Source organism: Diadema antillarum, unplaced genomic scaffold (genome assembly GCF_040938485.1).
Source record: "Diadema antillarum isolate AM-2024a unplaced genomic scaffold, OU_Dant_1.0 seq00001674_RagTag, whole genome shotgun sequence".
Taxonomy (NCBI): Eukaryota; Metazoa; Echinodermata; class Echinoidea; order Diadematoida; family Diadematidae; genus Diadema; species Diadema antillarum.
Genome location: NW_027272370.1, coordinates 86,331 through 110,530, shown reverse-complemented (window position 1 = coordinate 110,530; position 24,200 = coordinate 86,331). Strand labels below are relative to the sequence as shown.

The 24,200-nt window shown below is 38.7% G+C and overlaps 1 protein-coding gene across 1 annotated transcript in view; it reads right to left on the bottom strand.

The window, feature by feature from the left end:
- LOC139711616 (neuronal acetylcholine receptor subunit beta-4-like) overlaps positions 1-23,481 on the bottom strand; it is a 60,575-nt gene extending 37,094 nt beyond the window's left edge. Inside the window, exons 1-3 of the mRNA XM_071623473.1 lie at positions 23,463-23,481; positions 20,707-20,879; positions 12,096-12,140 (exon numbers count right to left, since the gene is read on the bottom strand). Of these exons, the coding sequence (XP_071479574.1) occupies positions 12,096-12,140; positions 20,707-20,879; positions 23,463-23,481 (237 nt within the window). The remainder of the gene's footprint in view (positions 1-12,095; positions 12,141-20,706; positions 20,880-23,462) is intronic.
- Between the last annotated feature and the right edge of the window lie 719 nt (positions 23,482-24,200).

The following is a 24,200-nucleotide window of genomic DNA, read 5'->3' as shown; positions in this document are numbered from 1 at the left end:
GTTGTGTATGTGTGCGTATGTTTGTGTGTGTATGCGTGTATGTATGTTTTAACGCTCTTGATGCATTGCTTAATTGATGTGCTTGATAATCCATTGGACTCTGTGTCTGGCGGAGCTACAAGGAAAGACAATGTACTGTGTAACTTTGTTTGCATTTAACTTTAACGGTGCAAATGTATGCTGTCGTAACATTATCAAAACAGTAGCCGTTAACTACGGTCACAAAGGTTCGTACGAACGATGCGTTCATACGAATGTCACTGTTCGTACGAATTCTGGAGTTCGTTGAGATTCGTAGATGGGGCACAGATTCTTACGGCCTTCTGACGAATTTCGTACGAACGCTTTTTAATTCGCAAGAACAAATTGTGTACCTACGCCTTACGAGTCCCTTACGAACGCCTTACAAACTCGAAGAGTTGTTCGTAAGAACGCCGTACGAATCTCTGTTCGTAAGGCATTCTTACGAAAGACGTAAGAGTTCTCTATGAACAACTTAAGGCGTTCTTAGAATCATCGTAAGAATTGAAGGCTTCAAGAATTGTCTCTCGACCCTGCAAAATCTTGCGTAGTTGTTACGATGTTTGTACGACGCCTTACGAAGAGAGGGTTTCGTACGAAGTTAAAAAAATCTTGGACAAGACCATCGACCAGGCTACGAACTTACGAACGGTCTACGAACGGTCTAGAACGCTGGTTTCGTACGGCCTTCTTAAGAAGATCTTACGAAATTGTCTACAAATCGTTCGTACGGCGTTCGTAGCAGTTCTTAATGGTATTTGTGACCGAGCCTTTAGCGGATATATTATTTTGTGTTGGCCTATCGGGTCCCCGTTGAGCGATGTGATTGATCAAAATCACTTTAGCATGGAGATCGTGGTTCAGTATAGCTCCATGAGCATAGTAAGCGAAGAGAAACTGGCGTGTAGGTCACCAGACATATGCAGGTATTGTAAATCAAAATTAGCATCATCCAATATTTATCCACGAAAGGCAGCTCTCATATCAAAGGTGTGTTGATATTTACAACGGTTTGTATCAAATATTCACATGCAGAGAAATGTTTTACACTTCCTTTTCCCCTTTATTTTTTTTGAAATAAATGCAACATACCGCATTTGTACAATTTTTCATTATATCCATAATCATGTACATTATGAAGTATTCCTGTGAATTGGCTTCCTTGTGTAGAGAACAGAAATAGAAAAATGAACGATTAATGAATAATTGCATTACGAATAGAATTAAATGCTAAATAACAAATAACTTTTATTCTTATTGTTTGACTTCAATATAATGTTACTGGTCTGATTGATATAAGAGTCTTTTCTGTAATAATTCCTGACACTATTATCAATAGAAATAATATCTCTCATCAATTTGTTTTACACATTATTCTTTACAATGTCATAATCATTTTTCTGTCTTCATGTATTTTCTTTCCTTTCGTAGTTTTTTAAGAGTCTGAAGATCAGTCATCTCTGCTGGTCTAACAAAACAGCACGGTTGAAAGGTCTGTCCGGAGATTCTGGAATAATACTAGCTGTTTGAATCTCCCTCAGTTTTTAGTAGGCCTACGTAAGATGTTGGTACTACAGTTTGTCCATGATGATATATAATGCTGCTGTATATTCCATATCTTTACTTACTGCTAAAGAATTCTGGAGACTGGAAACATGCGAGCTGACAAAATTCGAATACAAACTGAAATCAGTTTGACAGACAGAACATGCTACAACTAACTAACTCAAATAATGCTTGTTGAGGACATCTTATGAGGTCGTGTGTGCATGCGCGCGCGTTTCTGGTGTTAAATAAAAATAATAAACCCGTCATATCCTGTACACTATATTTTCTTTTCGTTTTCTCTCTTTCTCCGCATCTACCTCGCTCTAAGGGCGTTTGTGACTTGTGTGTATTGTGTGCGCAAATAGGCATAGGTATGCTCTTTCAACTGACGATTTTTCGTATTCTGTTATGATTGGTTTGTTTTTGTGTGGGGTTTTATTCGGTACGGGCTTTTTGTTCGAAATCATCACAGTTGTCAAAATGCATTTTCCCCATAGAAATCCGTGCGCCAACTACAGGCATGTTCACCAAGAGCAGGTTGCTTCTGAGGAGTCCTGGCCACAGAGTTTATTTTGTGATGTTCTAATTTTTGTTATTAAGATGTAATAAATGAAAATGACGAGTAGTTCTTAGTACACTATAAGAAATTAGATATCGGTCTTACTGCAGTAATTTGCGCGTGTCTGTCGGTGAGTTTTTGTGTGAGTGTTAGTCTATTAAGCCAAAAAAAAAGATGCTATCATCGTGTTTCTATGGGTTCCACAATCCTAAAAAACTGTGGATATGCCGTACAGAATATTGTAGAAGGCATGTGACGTGGGTTTTGAAAAACATTTAGCACCGCTCCTCCAGTTCTTCATTCTCACCGCTGTATTACATTATGCTCTCAACTCCTACTTATCGAACATTTAAGAAACATGTATTCACTTTTATTTATTTATATTTCTTGGAAAAGTGAGCAAAGAAAATGGGATTCCATCGGGATTCGAACCCGAGACCTCCGGATTGCTAGACCGGTGCTCTACCGACTGAGCTATAGAAAGCCCTAGTGCAGTGTTCGTCCCAGAAACCCTTAATTCTCAATGCTCGGGTGGTCAGAAGCTATAGCAGTGTGTTTGTGTGTGACACACACGCACACACTTGAACCTGGCATAAACCCGAAGGATAATTCAACTTGGGGATAAATGCGAGGGATCACCGAAGTGATGCAGCTTTTTGAGTTTGTAACAAATAAAGACAAAATAAACTGACCAGAAAGAATATAAATTATTAGTGGAAAAGTGAGCAAAGAAAATGGGATTCCATCGGGATTCGAACCCGAGACCTCCGGATTGCTAGACCGGTGCTCTACCGACTGAGCTATAGAAAGCCCTAGTGCAGTGTTCGTCCCAGAAACCCTTAATTCTCAATGCTCGGGTGGTCAGAAGCTATAGCAGTGTGTTTGTGTGTGACACACACGCACACACTTGAACCTGGCATAAACCCGAAGGATAATTCAACTTGGGGATAAATGCGAGGGATCACCGAAGTGATGCAGCTTTTTGAGTTTGTAACAAATAAAGACAAAATAAACTGACCAGAAAGAATATAAATTATTAGTGGAAAAGTGAGCAAAGAAAATGGGATTCCATCGGGATTCGAACCCGAGACCTCCGGATTGCTAGACCGGTGCTCTACCGACTGAGCTATAGAAAGCCCTAGTGCAGTGTTCGTCCCAGAAACCCTTAATTCTCAATGCTCGGGTGGTCAGAAGCTATAGCAGTGTGTTTGTGTGTGACACACACGCACACACTTGAACCTGGCATAAACCCGAAGGATAATTCAACTTGGGGATAAATGCGAGGGATCACCGAAGTGATGCAGCTTTTTGAGTTTGTAACAAATAAAGACAAAATAAACTGACCAGAAAGAATATAAATTATATAATTTATATTCTTTCTGGTCAGTTTATTTTGTCTTTATTTGTTACAAACTCAAAAAGCTGCATCACTTCGGTGATCCCTCGCATTTATCCCCAAGTTGAATTATCCTTCGGGTTTATGCCAGGTTCAAGTGTGTGCGTGTGTGTCACACACAAACACACTGCTATAGCTTCTGACCACCCGAGCATTGAGAATTAAGGGTTTCTGGGACGAACACTGCACTAGGGCTTTCTATAGCTCAGTCGGTAGAGCACCGGTCTAGCAATCCGGAGGTCTCGGGTTCGAATCCCGATGGAATCCCATTTTCTTTGCTCACTTTTCCACTAATAATTTATATTCTTTCTGGTCAGTTTATTTTGTCTTTATTTATTTATATTTCTGTAAGTAAATTGGTTCTTTCAATGACTGCAACGAAAATCATATTCCCTTTACTGGGCTTAATTCTTTCTCATACTATAGATAACACAGATATTTTTGTATCCTCATTCTTTAGCGGACTTTAGATTTTACACGTGTAACACACAATATTGGTTTCATTTTCTTAGAAATGTATAGTGAAACATTTATCCCGTCTTTTATTCCTTCCTTTATATACATAGCAATGCAGTAATTATTATTTTTCAAGCTGCTTAGAAACATTACTCATGAACAGCATCATGTAAGCATCGGTAAAGTAGGCTTTGTGGGAAGAAAACTTTCGGTTTCCACACCGAGTGTGTATCAATGAAAATTCAGCAAAGCGCATGTCTTTTGTTCGACTACTGCTACATCAAAGCGACAACTACAAAAACTCATTGCAGTTATTATCTCTTCGATCTTTTCAATGCAGATCAATTTTTTTTTTATTTTCTTATAATTTCACAATCATAAGACTGCTATGATGTCCATGATTCTGATGCGAACCACCCTCTATGATTAAATCCACTTCTGGTGGCCATTACTGGTAACCAGGACAACGCCCTTTAGTCGCGTGCGCCTGGCCCGACTTCCAGTGATGCCCACTAAGATGATGGTGATCGGCTCTTCTCATACAGACTGCGATAGATGGATTAGTTTAGTTTAGCAGCAAACATCTAGGCGTGAGTCGTCGTACCCCTCGCGTGATACAACCCGCTAAAATAAGTCGAACTACAGTTTTTGTTTACTCTCTGTATCTTCGAAGGTGCCCGCTCCGCTCCACATCCTATTGGTTATCTCTCTGGCAATAAAAAACGAAGTGTTCGACAAGCGAACTGGTGTACTATCTGTGCCAGGGCTAAAATGACTGAAGTGTCGCTAAACGCGTAGAATTTGCACTTGGTCCCTTCCTACTTTCGGTTTTGATGGCACACCTGCACTGCACAAGACAAAGACGAAATATAGCAAAACAAGAGACGATGCATACAACAAAAATTGACGATATCTGCTCACTCACTGATATATATATTTTTTTCATGGTTGACTCTCCACCTCTGTATCGCGAGTAGGTTTATTCTATTTTATTCTCTCTTTTTTCTTTTTTCTTTTTTTTTTTTTTTTGGGGGGGGGGGGGGGGGGTGTCTAATCAGTTCTTACTTTTTAAACAATTCAACCATGACAGCCATCCGTAGGCGCGCGAGCCTCCTTTGTTCAAGGCGTGGTGCAGTGATCCCTGTCTCGTCACCTGATCCTATATAAGACCAGGCATCCCGCTGAAGCTACCATTACGACATAAAAAGCTATGCAATTGTCGATGGGCAGATTAAGGAGATTATCGCTATGCATCAAAAGGACTTGGAAAATAATGTTACACAACCCAAGTCTTGATAAGTGACTGTCATGAAGTTCAACTCAAACGTTTCATTAGACTTATTTGAACCCATGAAGAATACAATATGCCACTGCGTGAGTAGGAAAATCAAACTGCAACTAGTACTGATTAAAAAAATAATACTAATGATACCGGTGAAATCGACGGGATCTTACTGTTGAAGAAGAAGAAATTAGAGTTTTGTTCTATTTCTGCATACCGAAAAATAAAAAAAAAAGATATGTAGAGAGAGAGAGAGAGAGAGAGAGAGAGAGATGAATTATTTCACACTTGGGTTAGATGGCTGACAAAATTTTTATCTTCTATTTTTCTGCAAACACAATGTCGAAAATAATATTACACCGTGCACAACAATTGAAGATTAATTGAAAAAATCACAAGACCCGTACAGATGCTGTGGGTGTCTAAATAGTTCAGTACAAAATACAATATAGTCACGGAAACGTGACATATCACATGAGAATAACCGAGTTTGAGCGTAGATGGCGTGATCACGATTTGTACACTGGACTGCTTCACAGTCCTTTTACCGTCAATGGTTGGAGCCATTTCTTATGGCGTGAGATCGCGTTTATTTCACTTTTACTATACTTACTCTGTTTAAAACACTGTAACTTATGTCGGCGACAATTTGGGGGGTTCCAATATGTAAAGAAAAGATGCAATGAGTCAAGTGCATTATTATGACTGTACATAATTCGATATCAGGCAAACTGAAGCCCGCACCCCTCCACCACCACAGCAACATCCAAACCGAACCGATGTCCTCAGAACATAATCATCTTGCTTTTCCATCAGCTTATAGGAGAACTCAACAAACCTGAAATCGGGTTTTTGATCACTCTTGTAAACGTATATTGAATTTTCAAATACAGTTGTATCTTGATCACGAATCAACTTTTCTTTTCTTGGTTTACATAATACTCTACTTAAGGTATTCTTCTATTACGTTTCACTTAATGAAATATTCTTTCTTCTTCATTTTTCAAACGAAGAAGAATTTTTTTATCCTCTTTATAAAGAAAAGTCTTCTCAGAACATGACAAATCAGCATTTGAAAACTTTTCATTTGCCAAATTTGCGATTTCGTCAAATAACTTTGTCTTCTGAGTGCCTTATGAAACGAACCCCACGGAAGTTTATTCACCCCTCACATTTGGTAAAATGTCTAACAAAAAACAACAATACCTACTTTCCCTTTTCCCTATGTGACTGAAAAGTCGTCATCTCAAAGTAATGCCATTCTTCACATCTGCGAAGATGAGTTCAATGACGAAAGGGCAAATCCCGCCAGAGCTGGTGGGACAACGAATGCGGCATCAAATATTTGGCCCTCGTGACTTCTCGGACTTATCACAATTAAGCGAGCAGGCGGAAAATCAAGCGGGCTACCGCAAAACTAGTGGTGCAAACAGCCAAAGGCGCTGTAATTGCTGGTTTTTACGGCTGAATAACTGCATGCATGTATACAACACAAATTAACGCAAATTGAATATCCGTAAATCTTGTGATCAAACGTTAGAGAGAAAACTATAGTGGTAAGATACAACGGCAATTTAAGAAGGAATATCGGTCCAATTGATACTGTTCAGTTTAAATGCCACTGCAATTATATTATAGATTTGTTTATGCTGCATTCGATTACATTAATACCGTTAAATAATATTCAGCTCTCCATTATACAGTGCACTTCCGACATTTAGAAATGTCTAGAATAGAGCTAAAACAAGCGCCAATAAAACAAATTCTAATTATCTAAAAAATACTGAAAATCTACTACAATAACAATAACTTTGTGCGTTGTAGTGATATCACTATTTTGACAAGAATTGAACCATACCGATTGTTACTTTACTTTACCATACCGATTACTACTTTACTTTACCATACCAGTTGTCTCCGACGGCGATATCGAAACTTTACTTTGGTTCAGTACTCCTGTTAGCAACGTTGTGATTTTATTACTTTCGTATGTTTATCGGATTGAATATGCAAAACTACAACCTCTTTGCTAACTATAGATTGACATTTGTAGCTATTTTTAGTGGTAATTATGACTTCCATCCGTCTTCAACGACCATCGTAGCAGCTTATTAAGTCATGAGTTGGTTTGACTTTCGAGATTATTCAGGACACATCCACTGAACTTGAAAATGACACGATTTTCCGATCAAAAATTTGTTGCAACAACAATTACAAGTTAATTCAAGGAATTGTTACATCGAATAATAAGTACTTCCAGCGAAATTGATGTTAGCCATAATTTTGTTCAAGGAGCATTCTTTTAATTGCCGTCTTTAAGAGAATAAAAAAAATAACGACAAGGAAAAGGCGTTCCCTTCTAGAATGAAAAGAGTGCCCTCTGTATATCAAACTTTGGATTACGAATACAACAAATGTGTTATTAGATAACGATGCCTATTTTACTGTACATGGTTTTTCTCGAGTGCATTTATGCAAATTGACATAATATATTATAGGCATATTCCGCAAAATTTCTATCATCGATTTGTAGTTTCATGAGGTTAATCAAATACTTTCTGTATGCTTATAGCTGCTCAGATGACCTTTAAGATTAACCTCCTTCGCGCATTTGCTGGGGAGGTTTGGAATAAGTCCACGAGTCGATATTGCTGTCAGACGCATGCGACAAGCACATGGGCTTGTATCGAAGAAAAAAAAAGCATATAGGGACAAGCCCCAAAGCAAAACAATAGATCCACCAATGACTTCGGTCATGTGAAACAAGTAGGATTAGAAGACCAACAAATATCGGCTAGTTTCGAAAGGGAAATATTTCGGGGACGTGGAGGGGATAAAAGTACATCACCAGGTGCAAAACTCGTCGCTTGGTCTGTCTCCTTAATTATCATCTAGTTTCTCACGGATTTCTCGTCGTGCGCGCTTTGGTCTTTCTCCCTTGGCATTGCCTGGCGGCTGCGCGTTTACTCGTGCATTTAAAGTCATTGGATTGCTTATCATTTGCAATTAATGGGGTAAACATGGACCAACTTTTAGCTAGACCTTCCCATGCTTTTCTTTTTTGTCTTACTCGCCGCCAAATCACAGAGCCTTTGTTTGGTCGTCACCCCCTATGTTCAACTCCACATTCACGCTTCCCCCGTCAACATTTGATGCACGCAGGAATAGGGGACAAACAAAAAAGGGCTTCTGGTAGTTCACTAGCAAACAAAATCAATAACGCTGTCCCAAGTTTTTTTTCCTATGCGCTAAATAAAGGATTAATGGTCCTAGATGAGAAGGCGCACGCGATAGTCCTAGCGGAGGAGAGGTGCACCTGTAGAAGGGGAAAAGCCCGAATCTCGGCGGGCTGCTTGCCGGCTTTCCCGCTCGCCGTCTCCTTTCGCAGCCGACAACCGTTTGGCCGCCTGTCCGAGGTTGTCGACTATAATGAGAAGAATGGGATGGCGGAAGGGCCATCGAACGCTGATAATAATTTGATTAATACTTGAAGACAAGGGAATGATGGTTCTTTGCTCATCAACTCCTGTAACTTGCACGTTGATGTATCGATCCTCCTTACATCTGCCACAATTAATCAGGGCGGCAGGTGACGGCGCAGTGTACACGAGAGCAGGGTGACGAAACTCGGCAATGCTCAGATTCGTTCCCCGTCTATTTCCCACACAAGCAGAACATAAATCATTCACCACATTTTCTTTGTCACATTGGGCATATTGGTTTTGCTGCTATTCTTTGTTTGTTTTCATACTATGTCTTATGTGTACATACACCAATCAAGCGCTGATGACACATCGTATAGCTTAGAATAAAAAGTGTGAGTAACAGAGAAAACCGGTCAATTCATCGAAAAATTCAGAGACGAAATGTCCTTTGAAGACTGAAATACAAAGATGAGGAAGAAAATCTTGCTTCCAGATTCTGAATCGATTTAAAGGATAGAATGCTGTATCCTTCACGATTGAAAATGGTGGCAGCACGTTTTTGCGAGGTTTGGGGAAATACTGTCATTTGACATTCATTCATAGACTTTTTTTATTAGAGTGTAAAATAAAGAGGGCCAAGCCATTCGGTTTTGTATTATTTCAAATATTCTTATTGGAAATGGAAATTGCGCATTTGGATCATTCTCTATTCCATCTATCGAACTATCTTTCACTGTCGACATCGTAGCTTGAACTCAGGGCGGCGAGATGGCTCGGTCGAGATCGTATATGACTTTCCATCAAGTGGCTAGGGTTCAGGATAGGGTTCGAATCCCACAGAGTCATGCTTGGCGATGTCGTCATGTTGTCCCCTCTAGTAAGAAGCAAAGCACTCTGTCCCTCGGATAGGACATAAAATGGGGGTCCCGTGTATGAGAGAGTCGCGCCCCACGCACTGAAAAGATCAATTATAGTTATTCATCGCAAAAAGCAGGGAGCACAACCCTGCGAAGTGGTCCGCTCCAAGTACATACAACTGGACCGACCCCATGGAAGACCATCAGCATTGTGATAGTGCAGCGGAAGATGGGCTATCTTGCAATCTTACCTTGCAAACATAGAAAATGCAAACAACCAAAAACAAACCAACCTATATGTTCTCGATCAACGACATAAACGGATTGAAATTCGATAGGCCTATACTAGCGATATAATACCAAAATATTTAGCTTTAATGCAGAAAGGGTAATGATAAAGGAACGCTGATGATTCAGAAGCGAATTGCCTTGGCGATGACTGAAATAAAAAGAACAACTTTTGCTTTCGCTTTTAATGCTTTATACTTAATACTTTAATGCTTCCAAAAAGCACATGCATGCGCGGACAAAAAGGACTGTGGGATATTAACTTTAATTCGTAGTTCACGTGTTGGCACAATAATATCAAAAGTACAACAGAACTCGTGCTCATGTTACCAATACCAACAGTTTATATTTTGACACACAAATTTTCGGGCTCCCTGCCCTGTGATTTTGATTCGGAATCAAAATCACTTGACAAAGGGCAGGGAGCCCGAAAATTTGTGTGTCAACAAAAATGAACTCTTGGTATTGACAGCATGAGCTTGAATTCTGTTCTGTATAGAGATATAGATATATAGCGATATCATATATCATAAAAATCAATATTGATTGTCATTGTATAGGATGAGCCACTTCTGGAAAGCAAAAGTAGCGGGCCGCAGTGTAACAATGCAAACTATCGTCGGGAAGCAAATGCGAAGATCTCATCAGATAACGCAGCGGAACGAAGAGGGTGCTCCCACAGCGTGTTTGCGTTTAGACCCAGGGGATTGATACTGTCAAACGTAGACAAGTCATCACGTCGACAATGAAAATACAGCATGGGCCCATCTTCCCCATGACCTCGCAGAATCATGCTTGAATGGGGATGGAGAAAGGGGATAAACAGGGCTTGCAGTTTTTCGTAACGGATGATGCCCGACTGCCATATTGTCCAAATCACGACAAGAAAGTGAGCTAATTATATTCCTTTGTCTGTATATCATTGACGAGAAATAAAACAATTTCCACATCCAGTACAAATTGTTTATATTTTTTATATCGTCATTGTTATAAGTTGTACTGTCGTTGTTTATTCACCAAAAAAAAAAGTGAGAAATCGTTTTTGATTTTTCACATTTTGTTGTACGCCATCAACGGGATTCGGCCCTTAACATGATTTGATTCCATTTCTAATATATTAAAAACACAACCGGTTAAGAGCGGTCGAAGATACCAATGGCTATGGTGTCAGTGGAAACACCATAGTTCTGAAAAGTGTCCTAGCGACTACTCTTCACGCTGGTTGAGCTATAGGGGGCGCGCATCGAGTAAACTCGGTCCGTCGTCTGCAACATGCCCGGAGGAGGCAAGAATAGATTACTGTCAGACAAGTCGAGCCCATAGTTGTCGGATGGTTGCCAAGAATGAAAACAAACGAACGAACGAACGAACGGACGGACGAACGAACGAACAATCGAACAAACGAACAAACAAGCAGACAAACAAACAAACAAACAGATAAACAAACCAACAAAGTATTCATTTACGTTTTTATAACTATGCAGCTAATTCATGTATTCATTTATATTCCCTTATCCACCTGTTCATTTGATTACTTTTTCACTTAAAAAGGGGTAATAACTGTTCCACACGAATCAGGTCTCATGGATCAAACCAGTTCAAGATCTGTGCCTGGTGAAGTAGCTTGCTCTACGAGCGAGACTGGATCAGAGGTGATGCTCTAAAATCCTTTACACGAGTGTCTGTTTGCCAAGTCGGTGTTGTTTCCAAATAGTCAAAGCAATACAACATATCATGCTCTGGGGAAAAAGTGTTTTGAGCGAAGTCACCAATAACGAAAATAGGCAATGAATAAAAGTGGGTCTGACAGGATAACAATTTATGGAAAATACATGTAAAAACTAGACGTTAAGATTTAAAGCACTCGGATAGTGCCCTTCCAAGGGCTAAGTTACTAACGCCGTAGAACTGCGCACGCATCTTTTGAAAACATCCCATGTCAGAATCATGATCCGGTTCACAAGCATGACAAGCGAAAAAAAAGAAGAAGTTATCCTGTTCCTTTTACCACTGTGGACCTATCCTGCTGCAAATTCGATCGTAATCTATCTACCATACTAGTATCTAGCATGTGAGGTCACGGAGTGCAACAAAACAATATTATCAAACAATAGATGGCGCTATTTCACTCCATTCTTTCACGACCACTGATCTTTGGTAGAGGTCCGTCATAGAGAGTACCTCGTTAGTTTAAAAAAAGTGACGTCAGAATATAGCTCGTATAGATACATATATAAGATACTCTGCGGTTGGTGTTACTTACCATGCTAAGACCGATGTGTGCAGTCAAGATTTGACTAGCTTCGTCCTGCAGAAGGACAAGAAAGTAAATGAAAGTAAAGGAACATTGTTCTTAAGTTGGTTTTAGGGAACTTTAGATTTTCTGCGCATGCGTACATTCGCCCTAAAAGAGGACATCCAGTCCAAAAATAAATTAATCGGATGAAAAAGAGTAAAATCTTACGAGTTTAACGGTAAAAATTTGACTGAAATCGCAGAAAAAATGAGGAAGTTATGAAATTTCGAAGTTTTGCTAATTTTCGCAAAACAGTTCTCGTACAGTGGATATGAATGTGCAAATGAGTGAGCTGATCATGTCATATCCTCACAATTTTCCATTGATCGTGTACAAAAAAAAAAATGATGAAAATTCAATGTTTCTGTTATTGAAAGCTGAAACATGATGTTATTCCAGGTTGAATAACTTCAGAATAGTGATCAGTTAGATATATTAGGATTTGAGCCTCGGGGATAATTGCGTTTGGATGAAAAACTTGGAATTTCACAATTTCATGTCCAAACTATATGGCAAGTTGTGAGGGAATGACATGCTCACTTTGCCATTTGCATATTCATATTGACCGTTCAAGAACTGTTTCCTCAAAAATTAGCGAAACTTCAATATGTCATAACTTCCTTATTTTTCATCCAATTTCGATCAAAATTTTACCGTTGAACTCGTAATATTTTACTCTTTCCTGCTAAACTAACTTATATTTGGACTGGATATCCCCTTTAAAGATGGACCTTGCGTCGTCTGAGCTTGCACGGTCCGTTCTGGGCTATTTTTGCATCCGCTCAAATTCACACCGTGCTGGATGAGAGAGAGCTACATGTACTTGATGTAATGATCCGTATGAGGGCGCCATTTTACTTTGTATACGCTGCGTCCTCGCGTAATCTAAAGCTACTTTGCAACACGACGCAGGGAGAGAGGAGAACGACCAAAGCAATCGTCGCCTTTAGCGTCTGTGTCTCAAATCTAAAGCTCCCTATTGCCATCCAAGCAAACATTAAAAACACAAAATACTCGTATTCATTTGAGTCATAATTCTAAAGACAGATCCTTCATTGTTAATCAGACAAAGCGAATAAGTCGTACCTAAATTGAGAAAAAGGACTATTATAAAGAAACAAGTTAGTCAGAAGTCATTTGCTGCTGTCCTTCATCGATGTAAGATTTAACAGGGATCGATTATTCAGTCATACGAGTAATAGCTATGATAAAAATCATTGGCATACATTGTCATGAATGTAAGTACTAGTAGATATTGTGTGGTTGCTTAAATCTGAGTATGTAGGCCCTACAGGTTGAGCAGATTAGTGGAGAAGTTTCTACGTGGTATAGCTACAGTGCATGCATGTGAAAAGGAAGAACTCGTCCAATCCAGAATGTTCTAGGAAGTGCCTACATATTTTGCTAAGTGATGCAATACAGACACTGTACAATACATGTTTACTACAGTATCCCAGCGTTTTGCGTTTTTGTGTATTTATACTTTGGATTACAGTAACCCGTGCCCATTGATTTACGTCGGAGGAATCATTCATCGGTGCATCAAGGATCATTCATCTGTGCATCGAAGATCATCTTTGGACAATTCCATCAGAGGATTATATGGAACTTGTGATTGATGTATTATGGAAATAAAATCATTTGAACTGAATTGAATTGAATTAATACATTTGTGTGTAACACAGGTAAGTGATTGCAATGTTATAGTTCGGATGTGTAAATATTCATGTAATGAATTATAATCATTGATCATTGTCTGTACCCAAAATATCACTGTTGATAAACCGCCTGAGCAGTAGTTTATTGGTTCTTTCGTGCTATAATTTTCAGTGTGATTTTGGTCGCAACAACATATTCTAGTGGGATTCGAACCCACGACATCCTGACTGCTCGACAGGCGTCATATCCACTTTATGTCTGTAGGCTACCGAGCATCTGCCAAGGGGGCATTCTACGAGCCATACAGCCCATGAAGTAGACATCAAGTAAAACAGGCTTACGAGCCAGGCACGAAGTAAAACAGGCCCGTGAGCTAAACTCTAATATAGGCAAATAAGGTCCACGAGTTCGACACATGAATAAAACCACGCAATGACCGTGTCGGCTCGTGAGTCTTAGTATATTTGCCTATGTGTAGCTCATGAATTGTGTACTTCATGGGCCTATTTTATTCTTAATCTTACGTCCAGATCATGGGCAGTATGACTCTTGAGTTGTATAAATTGTGAGATTTATGACTCTGGGCAGTATGTCTCTTAGGCTGATGATTTATTGGTATATAGCTCGTGACGTGCACATACCCTATAGTCAGTGATGTTTCTTATCAGTTATTACAGCGGTTACTGCATAATATTCATTCAAAATGATGATTTGTGCGTCGAACTGTTTTTATCGAAACTGATGGACAGATTGCCCTTCATCAATGTAAATTAGAACCGACTGTTCAATGCTTACATCAACAGACACGACTAAAAAACAACAACGACAACATGGGCATTACACACTCAGGTGGGATTCGAACTCACGACTTCCGGTTTATAAGACAGTAGACACGCATCATATCCACTAATAAACTACCAAGCCAATGATAGTTCTAATCCCCTCGGGCCCTATCGATATAGCAGCGGGTATAGCTTTCCTGTTTCTTCATGTCTACCTGTAAATTATGATGTATACTACCTGTCACCCTATTACCGTATCTTTCACCGGCTATCTACTGCTGCTATAATGCAGTTGCTACTCTTTCTGCACTAGTACAATTATTACTTGAGGGAAAAAAATAACACTATGCCCATCAAAATTGCAAGATTAACAGTCGAAAATATAGAGTGAAATGATTCGGAGATGACATGATACTAACGTATCCATTTTTTTTTTTTTTTTTTGGGGGGGGGGGGGGGGTGGTGGGGGGTCCTTTGCTATAACCTGGCATGCGATAACCCAAACAACCTGGGGTGAAAAGATATGGCTGTAGAAAAACATTCATACAGGGAATGTCGTAACAAGCATCGTTAAGGCATGACTACTGCACAAATAGAGGTTTTATCAGACCTAAACATTTTAACTATCATAAGAACGTTATGGAATCCTAATGCTGCCCATATGTTCATGAAACAACGATATGCACTGTGGGTGTTAAAAAAAACCCTCCCACTTTTGATCCTTAATAGTTCAAAAACTATTATATCAGATAACACTGACATTGATATGAGAAAAAGCTGAGCAGTGTACAATTTTGTTGGAGGTAATTTGAAAATGATAGCATAAATCAGTTTCATTAAATTCAAGATTTATTTTTAAGTTAGGTTTCAGATTTTGCTCTGTTTTCAACCCTCTGTACCAAATTTTGATTTTGCACAGGAGTCCATTGGTGTGTATGGGATTGTGTGGTTAACACCCTGACAATGGTCCTGAACAATAGCCAGGATTGGAATGCTCTATTACATATTCATGAGAAATTCCAATAGCACAGCTAGTCTTTATTCATCCTGAAATGTAGTGTATGCAAGCACATGAAAACATGTGTTTATTATTTTTTTTCCTGTGCATGCATTTTGCATTTTACCTTTTACCACGAATGCAGACTAGCAGTGTCTAGGGCAATCCATCATGAATTATTGATAAAGCATTCATGTGCCTTGGAGCAAGAGTCCAGAAGCCTAGTAAGCAGAGCTCTGAAAAGGTGGTATTCGTGGTATTCATTTATATTGTTCAGGGTCATTGTAAGCACACACTCACATACACATCATTGGTTCTTGCGTAAAGTTCAATTTTGTACAGAGGTTTCAAATTTGACCAAAATTTGGGATTTAACTTTAAAATTAATCGTGGATTTAACGAAACGGATTCATACTCTCATAATCAAATCACCTCCAACTATTAAAATTGTACACTATTCAGCAATAACTCATATCAATGGCAGTGTTATCTGATGTATAGTTTTTGAACTATTAAAGGACAAGTTCACCTTCATATACATGTGGATTGAGTGAAGGCAACAATGTTAGTAGAAAACATCACTGAAAGTTTGGGGAAAATCCGACAATCCGTTCAAAAGTTATGAATTTTTAAAATATCTGTGCAATCACTGCTAGAGGAGAAGACTACTACAGTGTATGATGTCACATGCGTACAACAATATAAGGAAAATAAAAAGAGAATTTTACAAAACTTTATTTTTTGAATAAAGTGCACATTTCCTCGATGTGTTGATGTTAGGGGCAATATTATTCCCCCTGACTTCTGAAAGAGAGAAGTCGATTGTTCTTTTATTATGTGAGAAAAGTGAGAATATCTTGAATTTTCTTTATACTTTCTTTATATAGTTGTACTCATATGACATCACAAGCTATAGTAGTCTTCTCATCCAGCCATGACTGAGCAGAAACTTCAAAAATTCATAACTTTTGAACGGATTGTCCGATTTTCCTCAAACTCTCATTGATGTGTTCTACTAATATTGCTGCATTCACTCAACCCACGTGTCTATGAAGGTGAACTTGTCCTTTAAGGATCAAAAGTGGGAAGTGTTTTTTGTAACACCTAATATTTTGCTTTGTTTCTGTTTTAGTCATTTTCCTTCCAACATAATTGTATACATGAATCAAAATTCTTTGCAGTAATATCAAAGAAAATGTTGATATACAGATTACAATGTACATGATTCGAAGAAAGAAAATAAATGTGTAAATTAATTCTATTAAAAAAAATATATATATGGTATTACCAAATTTACAAATATCTACCTGAGAAATTCCCCGAGAAAGAAGTTCCACTATACATAATGTACGATTTTGACAAGATCGTGTTTCCGGAGAGCCCCTGCTTTGTTTTTATGCATGAACTCAATCAAGGAAATAATTACAGATTACTTGCAATAATCAAGCAACGATCATGCCATCTTCTGGAAAGGGGCTGTAGCTATTAGATTATCGACCAAAAAGATGATTTTGTATGAAAATGAGGGAAAAAAAGGTTTTCCTGATCGAACCAGTGAAAGAGTTATGAGGTAATGACATCACTACATCATGTAGCTATATCTTTATTCGGTGAGAGAAGAACAAGTGCATGGAAACTCAATTCCATATATTTATCGCAGGTTTCACTTCAATAAGTCGACTTAAACTTGCGCTGCACTTGCGCTTATCAATGTCCATTGTCCATTAATATCTAATTTCTACTTATTTCTGACAAGGATATTTTGTCCTTGCTTTTGTCCTTTTTGTCCTTTTGGGACTGATATGGTTGCACAAGGGGTAGGAAAACAAAGATTATAAAAGGTTAAAAAAATATAAATATACATTCTATGAAAACCTGTTCTTTATATGAATTTCTTCCAAGCTTGAAATCAGGAGCTTAAGCATTATATTAAGCTTATATTTTTCTATATTTTGTTGAAAACTGTTATCAAGCTGTGAACTTGCTTGTGTGTGTAAACAAATTAATGATCAATTTTGGCTGATAGATTGTGTCAGTGAAGAAAATAACTGGGAAAAAATAACTTTCATATCTTTTTCTAACTTTTCATAATTTTCTCTCAGTTTGATTTTTGAAAATTCTTCTTACAATTGAATGTGATAGCTTTCAACAGTATTTCATTGCATTCTTGACCACCGTCATATTTCTTCAATGGACGGGGGATGAATACAATAGTTAATTAGGAACTTATGGAAATGACATTGCACTTACCTATTCTATGTACAGGATAATTCATTGTCAACCCTATCTTCTTTTCTCTTTTTTTCAGACAGGATGCATACATTATTCTCATATTTGCTGCAGAAAATTAGTGCCAAAATGATGTTACCAAAATATTGAATTGAATGAGGCCACTATAGGAGGAGTCAATAAATGAATTGAGAAGTTTACACACCTTGTATTGATAATTGAAACTTTATCTTCCTATAGGACATATCATCTATTCAAAAGAAAAATAACGAAGAAGCTGCACATATTGTATAGCCAGTCAACTATAGCATACCTCATCTCGCCGCAATGCCGTGTTTATATCCCACACACTTACACACTAAATCAAGAGATTGACGTATAGTAGAGCTGCAACTATGGGCAGAACGTGTGACGTTCACGCCTGCCTGGTTGTACAGAAGTTATCGCTGGCGGAGCCCTCTGGGGTATAAACGCGACAGAACGGGTCTTCACAAATTTTTGCCCCCGAGATGGATGCGCTGAGAAGATTGTCCTTTCTCTCTATTACTAATTCATTTCAATCTGGGGCATCGAGGGAGAGTAAGGGCCATGGGAGAGGGTAATTCACCTTTCACTTGCACTAGCCTAACCAGCCTTGTTGTTGTTGCTGCTGCTGTTGTTACCGTTTAGATGCGCGAATACCAACAATCTTCTCAGTAATATATGTTGAATGTGGGTGTATGTGTGTGTTTTTGTGTGTTTGCAGATTATCTTGTCTCGTTTTTGGTTCTCACATTTTCATCAAACACATAATATGCGCCATCACGCACAAATAGGGAAACATGTTAAAGTAAAACCATTACAGACCAAAGTCAGCAATGCAAAAGAAAAAAAAAAAGAAGGGAAAGATGTATATTACAGACATAGAAAAACATTATACGAATGATAATACAATATAAAATCAAGGTGTAAAGATTCAGGAAATGAAGTAGGCATGTCAGCAACACTTGGGGTTACGAAAAATAAGTGCAGTATCACATACTCGTGTTATCTATCTTAGAATTTAGCAAAAGTTCAAGTTCAAGTTCAAATTCAACTTTATTTCGTTTTTCCACGATGAAATAATAATCGTAAATCTCACTTTCATCAGTGAAAGATGTAATGCATGTAAATTTGTACAAAGAAAAAACTGCAATAATTGCAAACTTACAGAAGCGATACATTGCCATAGGTGCTGAGGTAACGAAAGTGAAATGATTGTCATGATGCACTCTGTGTAAAAAACACACCAAACAAACAAACGGAAGGACCCACTGAAAAGACAATGCTTGTAGAGTGTAGGTCCCACTTGGATAAAAAGATCGATGCAGAGCAGACACTGAATAGTAAGGCTGTGTAGTTTGCAATTTTACATGCTTTTATCTCGTACTATAAAATCACATAATGTTATGAGCTGAAGTGATAAAGTCATCAGTTGAACACACGCTGTGTCATAAGTTGTGCGCATGAAAATTACATTTCTGGCCGACAATCCACGAAGTTTAACACTCTCCCTATATTGTTAGAAAATCGTTAAAAAATTATAATGTCATTGTTTTTTACTACGATATTCAGTGAAGCTTAGTGTATACTAGTACATCATTTAAGGTTTGTGAGGCCAAAATAAGATTACTCATATCAAGTTTGCGTATACGCTTACTACTAATATGACAAATTCTGGATATGTTGCATGCAATATAAAGTTCCAAAATTCTTTTAACTTGTTCTATAATGTTCGATAAACATGGATAGACGGTGATCGTTGCAAAATCTGTTTCTGCTTTTGAAGTGACGAGGGAAAGTACTTTCGTATTAATTTCGTTTCGTTGATATAAGATGAACATGCATTTTACGTAAGGTGTGGAATTAGACAACCTATAATTATCAACATGCACGTGTTTGAGAGAAAGCATGTAAAAAAAAGTGCCACGTACAAAGACGCTTAGAAAATCACACAGAGAGATCCAGAATAAAGATCAGACGATCGGTCAATATTATATAGATGATGACTGGCGGGTGAGGGAACATACCGAATGTTCCACCCGAAAGGTTTGACATGCTATTGAGGGACTTCTAGCCTCCCGAAATAGCATTTCAAACCCTGAGGGTGGAACGTTTGGTACATGTTCCCGAAAACAAAAGTCATCATCTGTTATATTATATGGGTTAGTCAAATCTGCTTTTTCACATTGTATGGAATAGGCAAATTTATCCCATCGATTGCGTGAAAAATAAGATCGTTCAATCGTTTGGTATCGTTTGTCATTTGTTAGGTGAAAATGTTTTCCCATGGGAGAACATTACAAAAATGTTCTGCCCATGGGCGAACATAACCAATGTGCCTCCATCACGTAACTGTGTTTAGCCAATCACTAACCGGTATTTGACTAACCCATTTAATATGATTATATATTGCCCCACTTCTGCACTTTGTTGTCATGTCTGTAGGTCTACATGATGTTTTGGGTTGTACGGTGAGTAATGTTGTTTGGCCCATCCTTATCTTCATCCATTCCCGTTCGTGGTAGTATATTTACTAGCCTGAAGTGTCCCTGTACTTGCACACACAATTCATTTTCAAGACGGTAACTGATAATTTTGAGTATGATGATTTTGTATATTATCTTAACTTTGCACAATTTGCCAATGGATTAAAAGAACATTACCTACAGTACAATCTGAAAAACTACAGTCCTTTGACTGTGTCAGCGGATGTATTCCAAACAACGACATGAGATACATTACAGAGAGAGATCGAAATAGAGGACGGGGGGGGGGGGGGTAGGGAGAGACTGACGGATATGACAGTTTTCATCATATCTTCAGCTGTAAATCTCATATCATTTTTTTTTTTTTACAAGACAGTTTAATAAAATACGTATAACATACACACCAGGTTGATGACGTTCCCGAGCTGGAAACTGAAATAGATTCTGGTGGTGGTGTCCTCCTCGCGTACTGGACGGACGTACTTTGAGTATCTGGAACCGTTGAGGAGGTCTTTCACCAGAAACAGCTGAGCCGAGTGCTGGTTGTAGTACGTGTCTTGAGCGAGTGTGATACACCCTACAATATAAACGTTGTCAGCAAGAATATCATGATCAAAACGATTAAAGTATCATCGCGCATCTCATACAATGTTATTGTTTTCCCTTGTCTGCCCCATGAAACGATTTTTCCAGGTGCACTTCACGCGAATTCGACACACACGAATCATACAGCCCAAAAGTCATACAGCCCCTGATGAGTCATACAGACGAGTCATACAGCCTATGAGTCCAATACTACGATAGGGAAACAAGGTCCACGAGTTCGACACTAAGCACACAAGGTCCATGAAACCGACACAGTAAGCCCCGTAATGTACTGTAGAACTCTTGGGCCTTACTTGCCTAGTTTTGGACTCATTGGTCTTACTTGCCTAGTGTCGAACTCATGGGCTGTGGATGACTCGACATGGGCCGTATGACTCGTGGATGTCGGCCACGACCCTGATTTTTCTTACACATGTCCACAGCCACACCCGGTGGCTTACCTTTCCTACTTATAACAGTTTGAAGAGATTGAGATTCCAGTTTCAAACCTCTTCATGAACTTAAAGTGGCTAATAACGGTACACCTTGACCTGTAACTACGGATTAGCATAATGATATATCAGGGCCCTGCTGCTTAAAAGTTGAGATCAAACATAAATAAAAAAATCAAACACTAGTTTCTCAATACTCAATTCTGATTGGCTGGTTCCTGACTTATGTTTGACTTTCTACTGAGTGTTTTATTGCATCTGTTTATTCAAAAGGGCCCAGATCTCATCTACAACGGTTAGGGTTAGGAGGTTTAAGGATTAGGGTTAGAGTTAAGGTTATTTGTGAATTATCCGTGATTTTGATATACTCTTTCGTATATAGTTGTTTTTTTTTCGCATAACAATTGATTCTGACAGATCACTGAAAATGTGTCACGGACACTATCATCCTCTCAAATAATTGTTATCCTTCTTTGGTTGTTTGTACGAAAATGTCCTCATAATTATTGCATTATACATTGAATCTAGGGATATGTAGAAAACAATGGAGAGCAGAGATAACTGCCCCATGGGTTTTACTGCGAAGCGTCGCAGCTGAAATCTTAATACCTGAACCTTCCATCCCATCTGAAAGGGAGGGATGGCATAGTATTGGTGGAAATGAGGATGGGGCTTTTAACTTTTACCAAGAAACCACTTATGAAATAGTACAGAGCATACCACTAAGAAGGATTCAAAGTTTATTTGATGAAAATCAGTTTTGGAATGGTTGAGACACCCAAACAAACATCCAAACATCCAAACATTAAAGCAAAGCGATCGTAATAAAAGGTGGATCCCACCTTTTATTAAGATTGCTCTGTTTTGGGTATCTCAGCCATTTAAACACCAATCTTTATCAAATAAACGTTGAATTCCTTTTTTAATTATATGCTCTTTCATATACTAAGAGGTTTCTCATTTATATCTCATCTGGAAGAATCTTCAGCCTATTAAAGGAGGCACACTTAAACAGAAGAAGAAGAAAAAAAATGTGAGAAGCCTGAAGTTTGGTCTCAACCAAAACTACTATTTCTTTGATAAAATAAATTGGATGGCATTGAGAAGGGAAGAGAATAACGTCTGCCCCTAAACACATGCGCGCGCACACACACACACACACACACAAACCAGACAAACATGAAAAGTTCCAAGTTTTTCCAGGTTTTGTGAGAAAGACGGCAATTCTGAACGAGAGAGATGAGATGTACTCACTTCTCTTTTTAATCAGAAGTTGTGTGGCTTAAGCATTAGATTTTATCGTTCTATATATACCAATTTTAATTATGTTGCTTCAGAATCAGGTCAATTAATCCATTTACACTGACCACAATGTCTGAAAGTTTGAAAAAAAGATACAATGTTGCCTTGTTAATATGATCTCAAATACATGGGTAGATATTGTTGTTCATAAATGTAAAATACATGTAAAACCAACTGACAGCCTGTTTTCATTGAAGGGTAATGAACAATCTAGTACAGATATCACTTACCTCTTAGATGTATGATATACACTAACGTAAGAAATGTTTTCCAAAGCATGTTCATATTCTTCGTCCACAGAGTCTGTTCAGTTGCTTGATATTTCTTTCCCTCGCTAAAGATGTTTTCTTTGCCTCAACGACTATCTAGAAAGATTGACGTGTTTGAATGTCAGTCCGCTCTCTCACACGTCTGTCCAGCGCTCAAGTGAGGTTGCACTTGAAAGCGGGATGATTATAAGAACAGGTAATAAAGTGATATATTCCATCGGCAACTATATGCCAGGATCACTCACGGCACGTACTGCAAAAACGCACAAACGAAGAAGATAGAAGACATGCACACGACTGCTCGATTAGATGGTGTCGACATACCTAGGGAATAGTGGCCGTGCTCCGAACTAGACAAACTCACGAATCGTGCGCACCAATAAGCAATAAGCCAGTTCCACTTTGCGCATGAGCAGAAAAAAAAAGAACACGGTCATTTTGTACCAACAGATATGTTTTAAATTCAGCAAGTTAAGCATCTGAAGTAATCATTATGATTATTCATGAAATACTTCTAAATGGTGTTTGCCACCCATATCCCAGCACACCCACCTGACAGCATGCCTGACATTTGGAATGCATGTATTACTTTAAAAAAAACAACAACAACAACGATAACAAATGTCATTCATTCAATGTAAAGTAATGAAACGGATGCTTCTCCGATGTTAATGGAAGGATCACTCTATTACCTGGCAGTGGCGGATCCAGAGAGGGGGCGCACCGGGCGCGCGCCCCCTCTTTATATTTTGTTAAAACAAAAGAAATAAAAAGAAAAATGGGAGGGGGCGCGTGCGCCCCTTTAATTTCTTTAAGGTACCCCCCCCCCCCCTTTTTTTTTTTTTACGGAATTCCTGGATTGGCCCCTCCCTGGTCAACGCTAGTTCATTCTCTGTCTGAACATGATCGATGAATTCTATGAATTGTTAAGTCGGGCAAGCTTGAGGATGTCGCTTTTAAAACCAGCGAAGTTCCTAACCAACTGAGAGAGAGAGAGAGAGAGAGAGGGGGGGGGGGGGGGGGGGGGTCATTAGTACCAGTGTACACATAGCTAACTCAAGATTGGCTTGGCTTATTTGATTGGAACAATATTAGGCGTGAGGGGCGTCGTTGGTCTGAAAGCATAATGTACTTTCGCGCTGACCGTCTCTCGGCAAAGACGCGGCCCTACTTTGGGGTAGATTGCGCGCGCGTAGCTATTTCCCAGAAACCATAGCTCGACGTGAATATGACACCTCTTCGTCTATTGGTCTGGTATGGGGATGATCATCATGGGTATGATGTGACTCA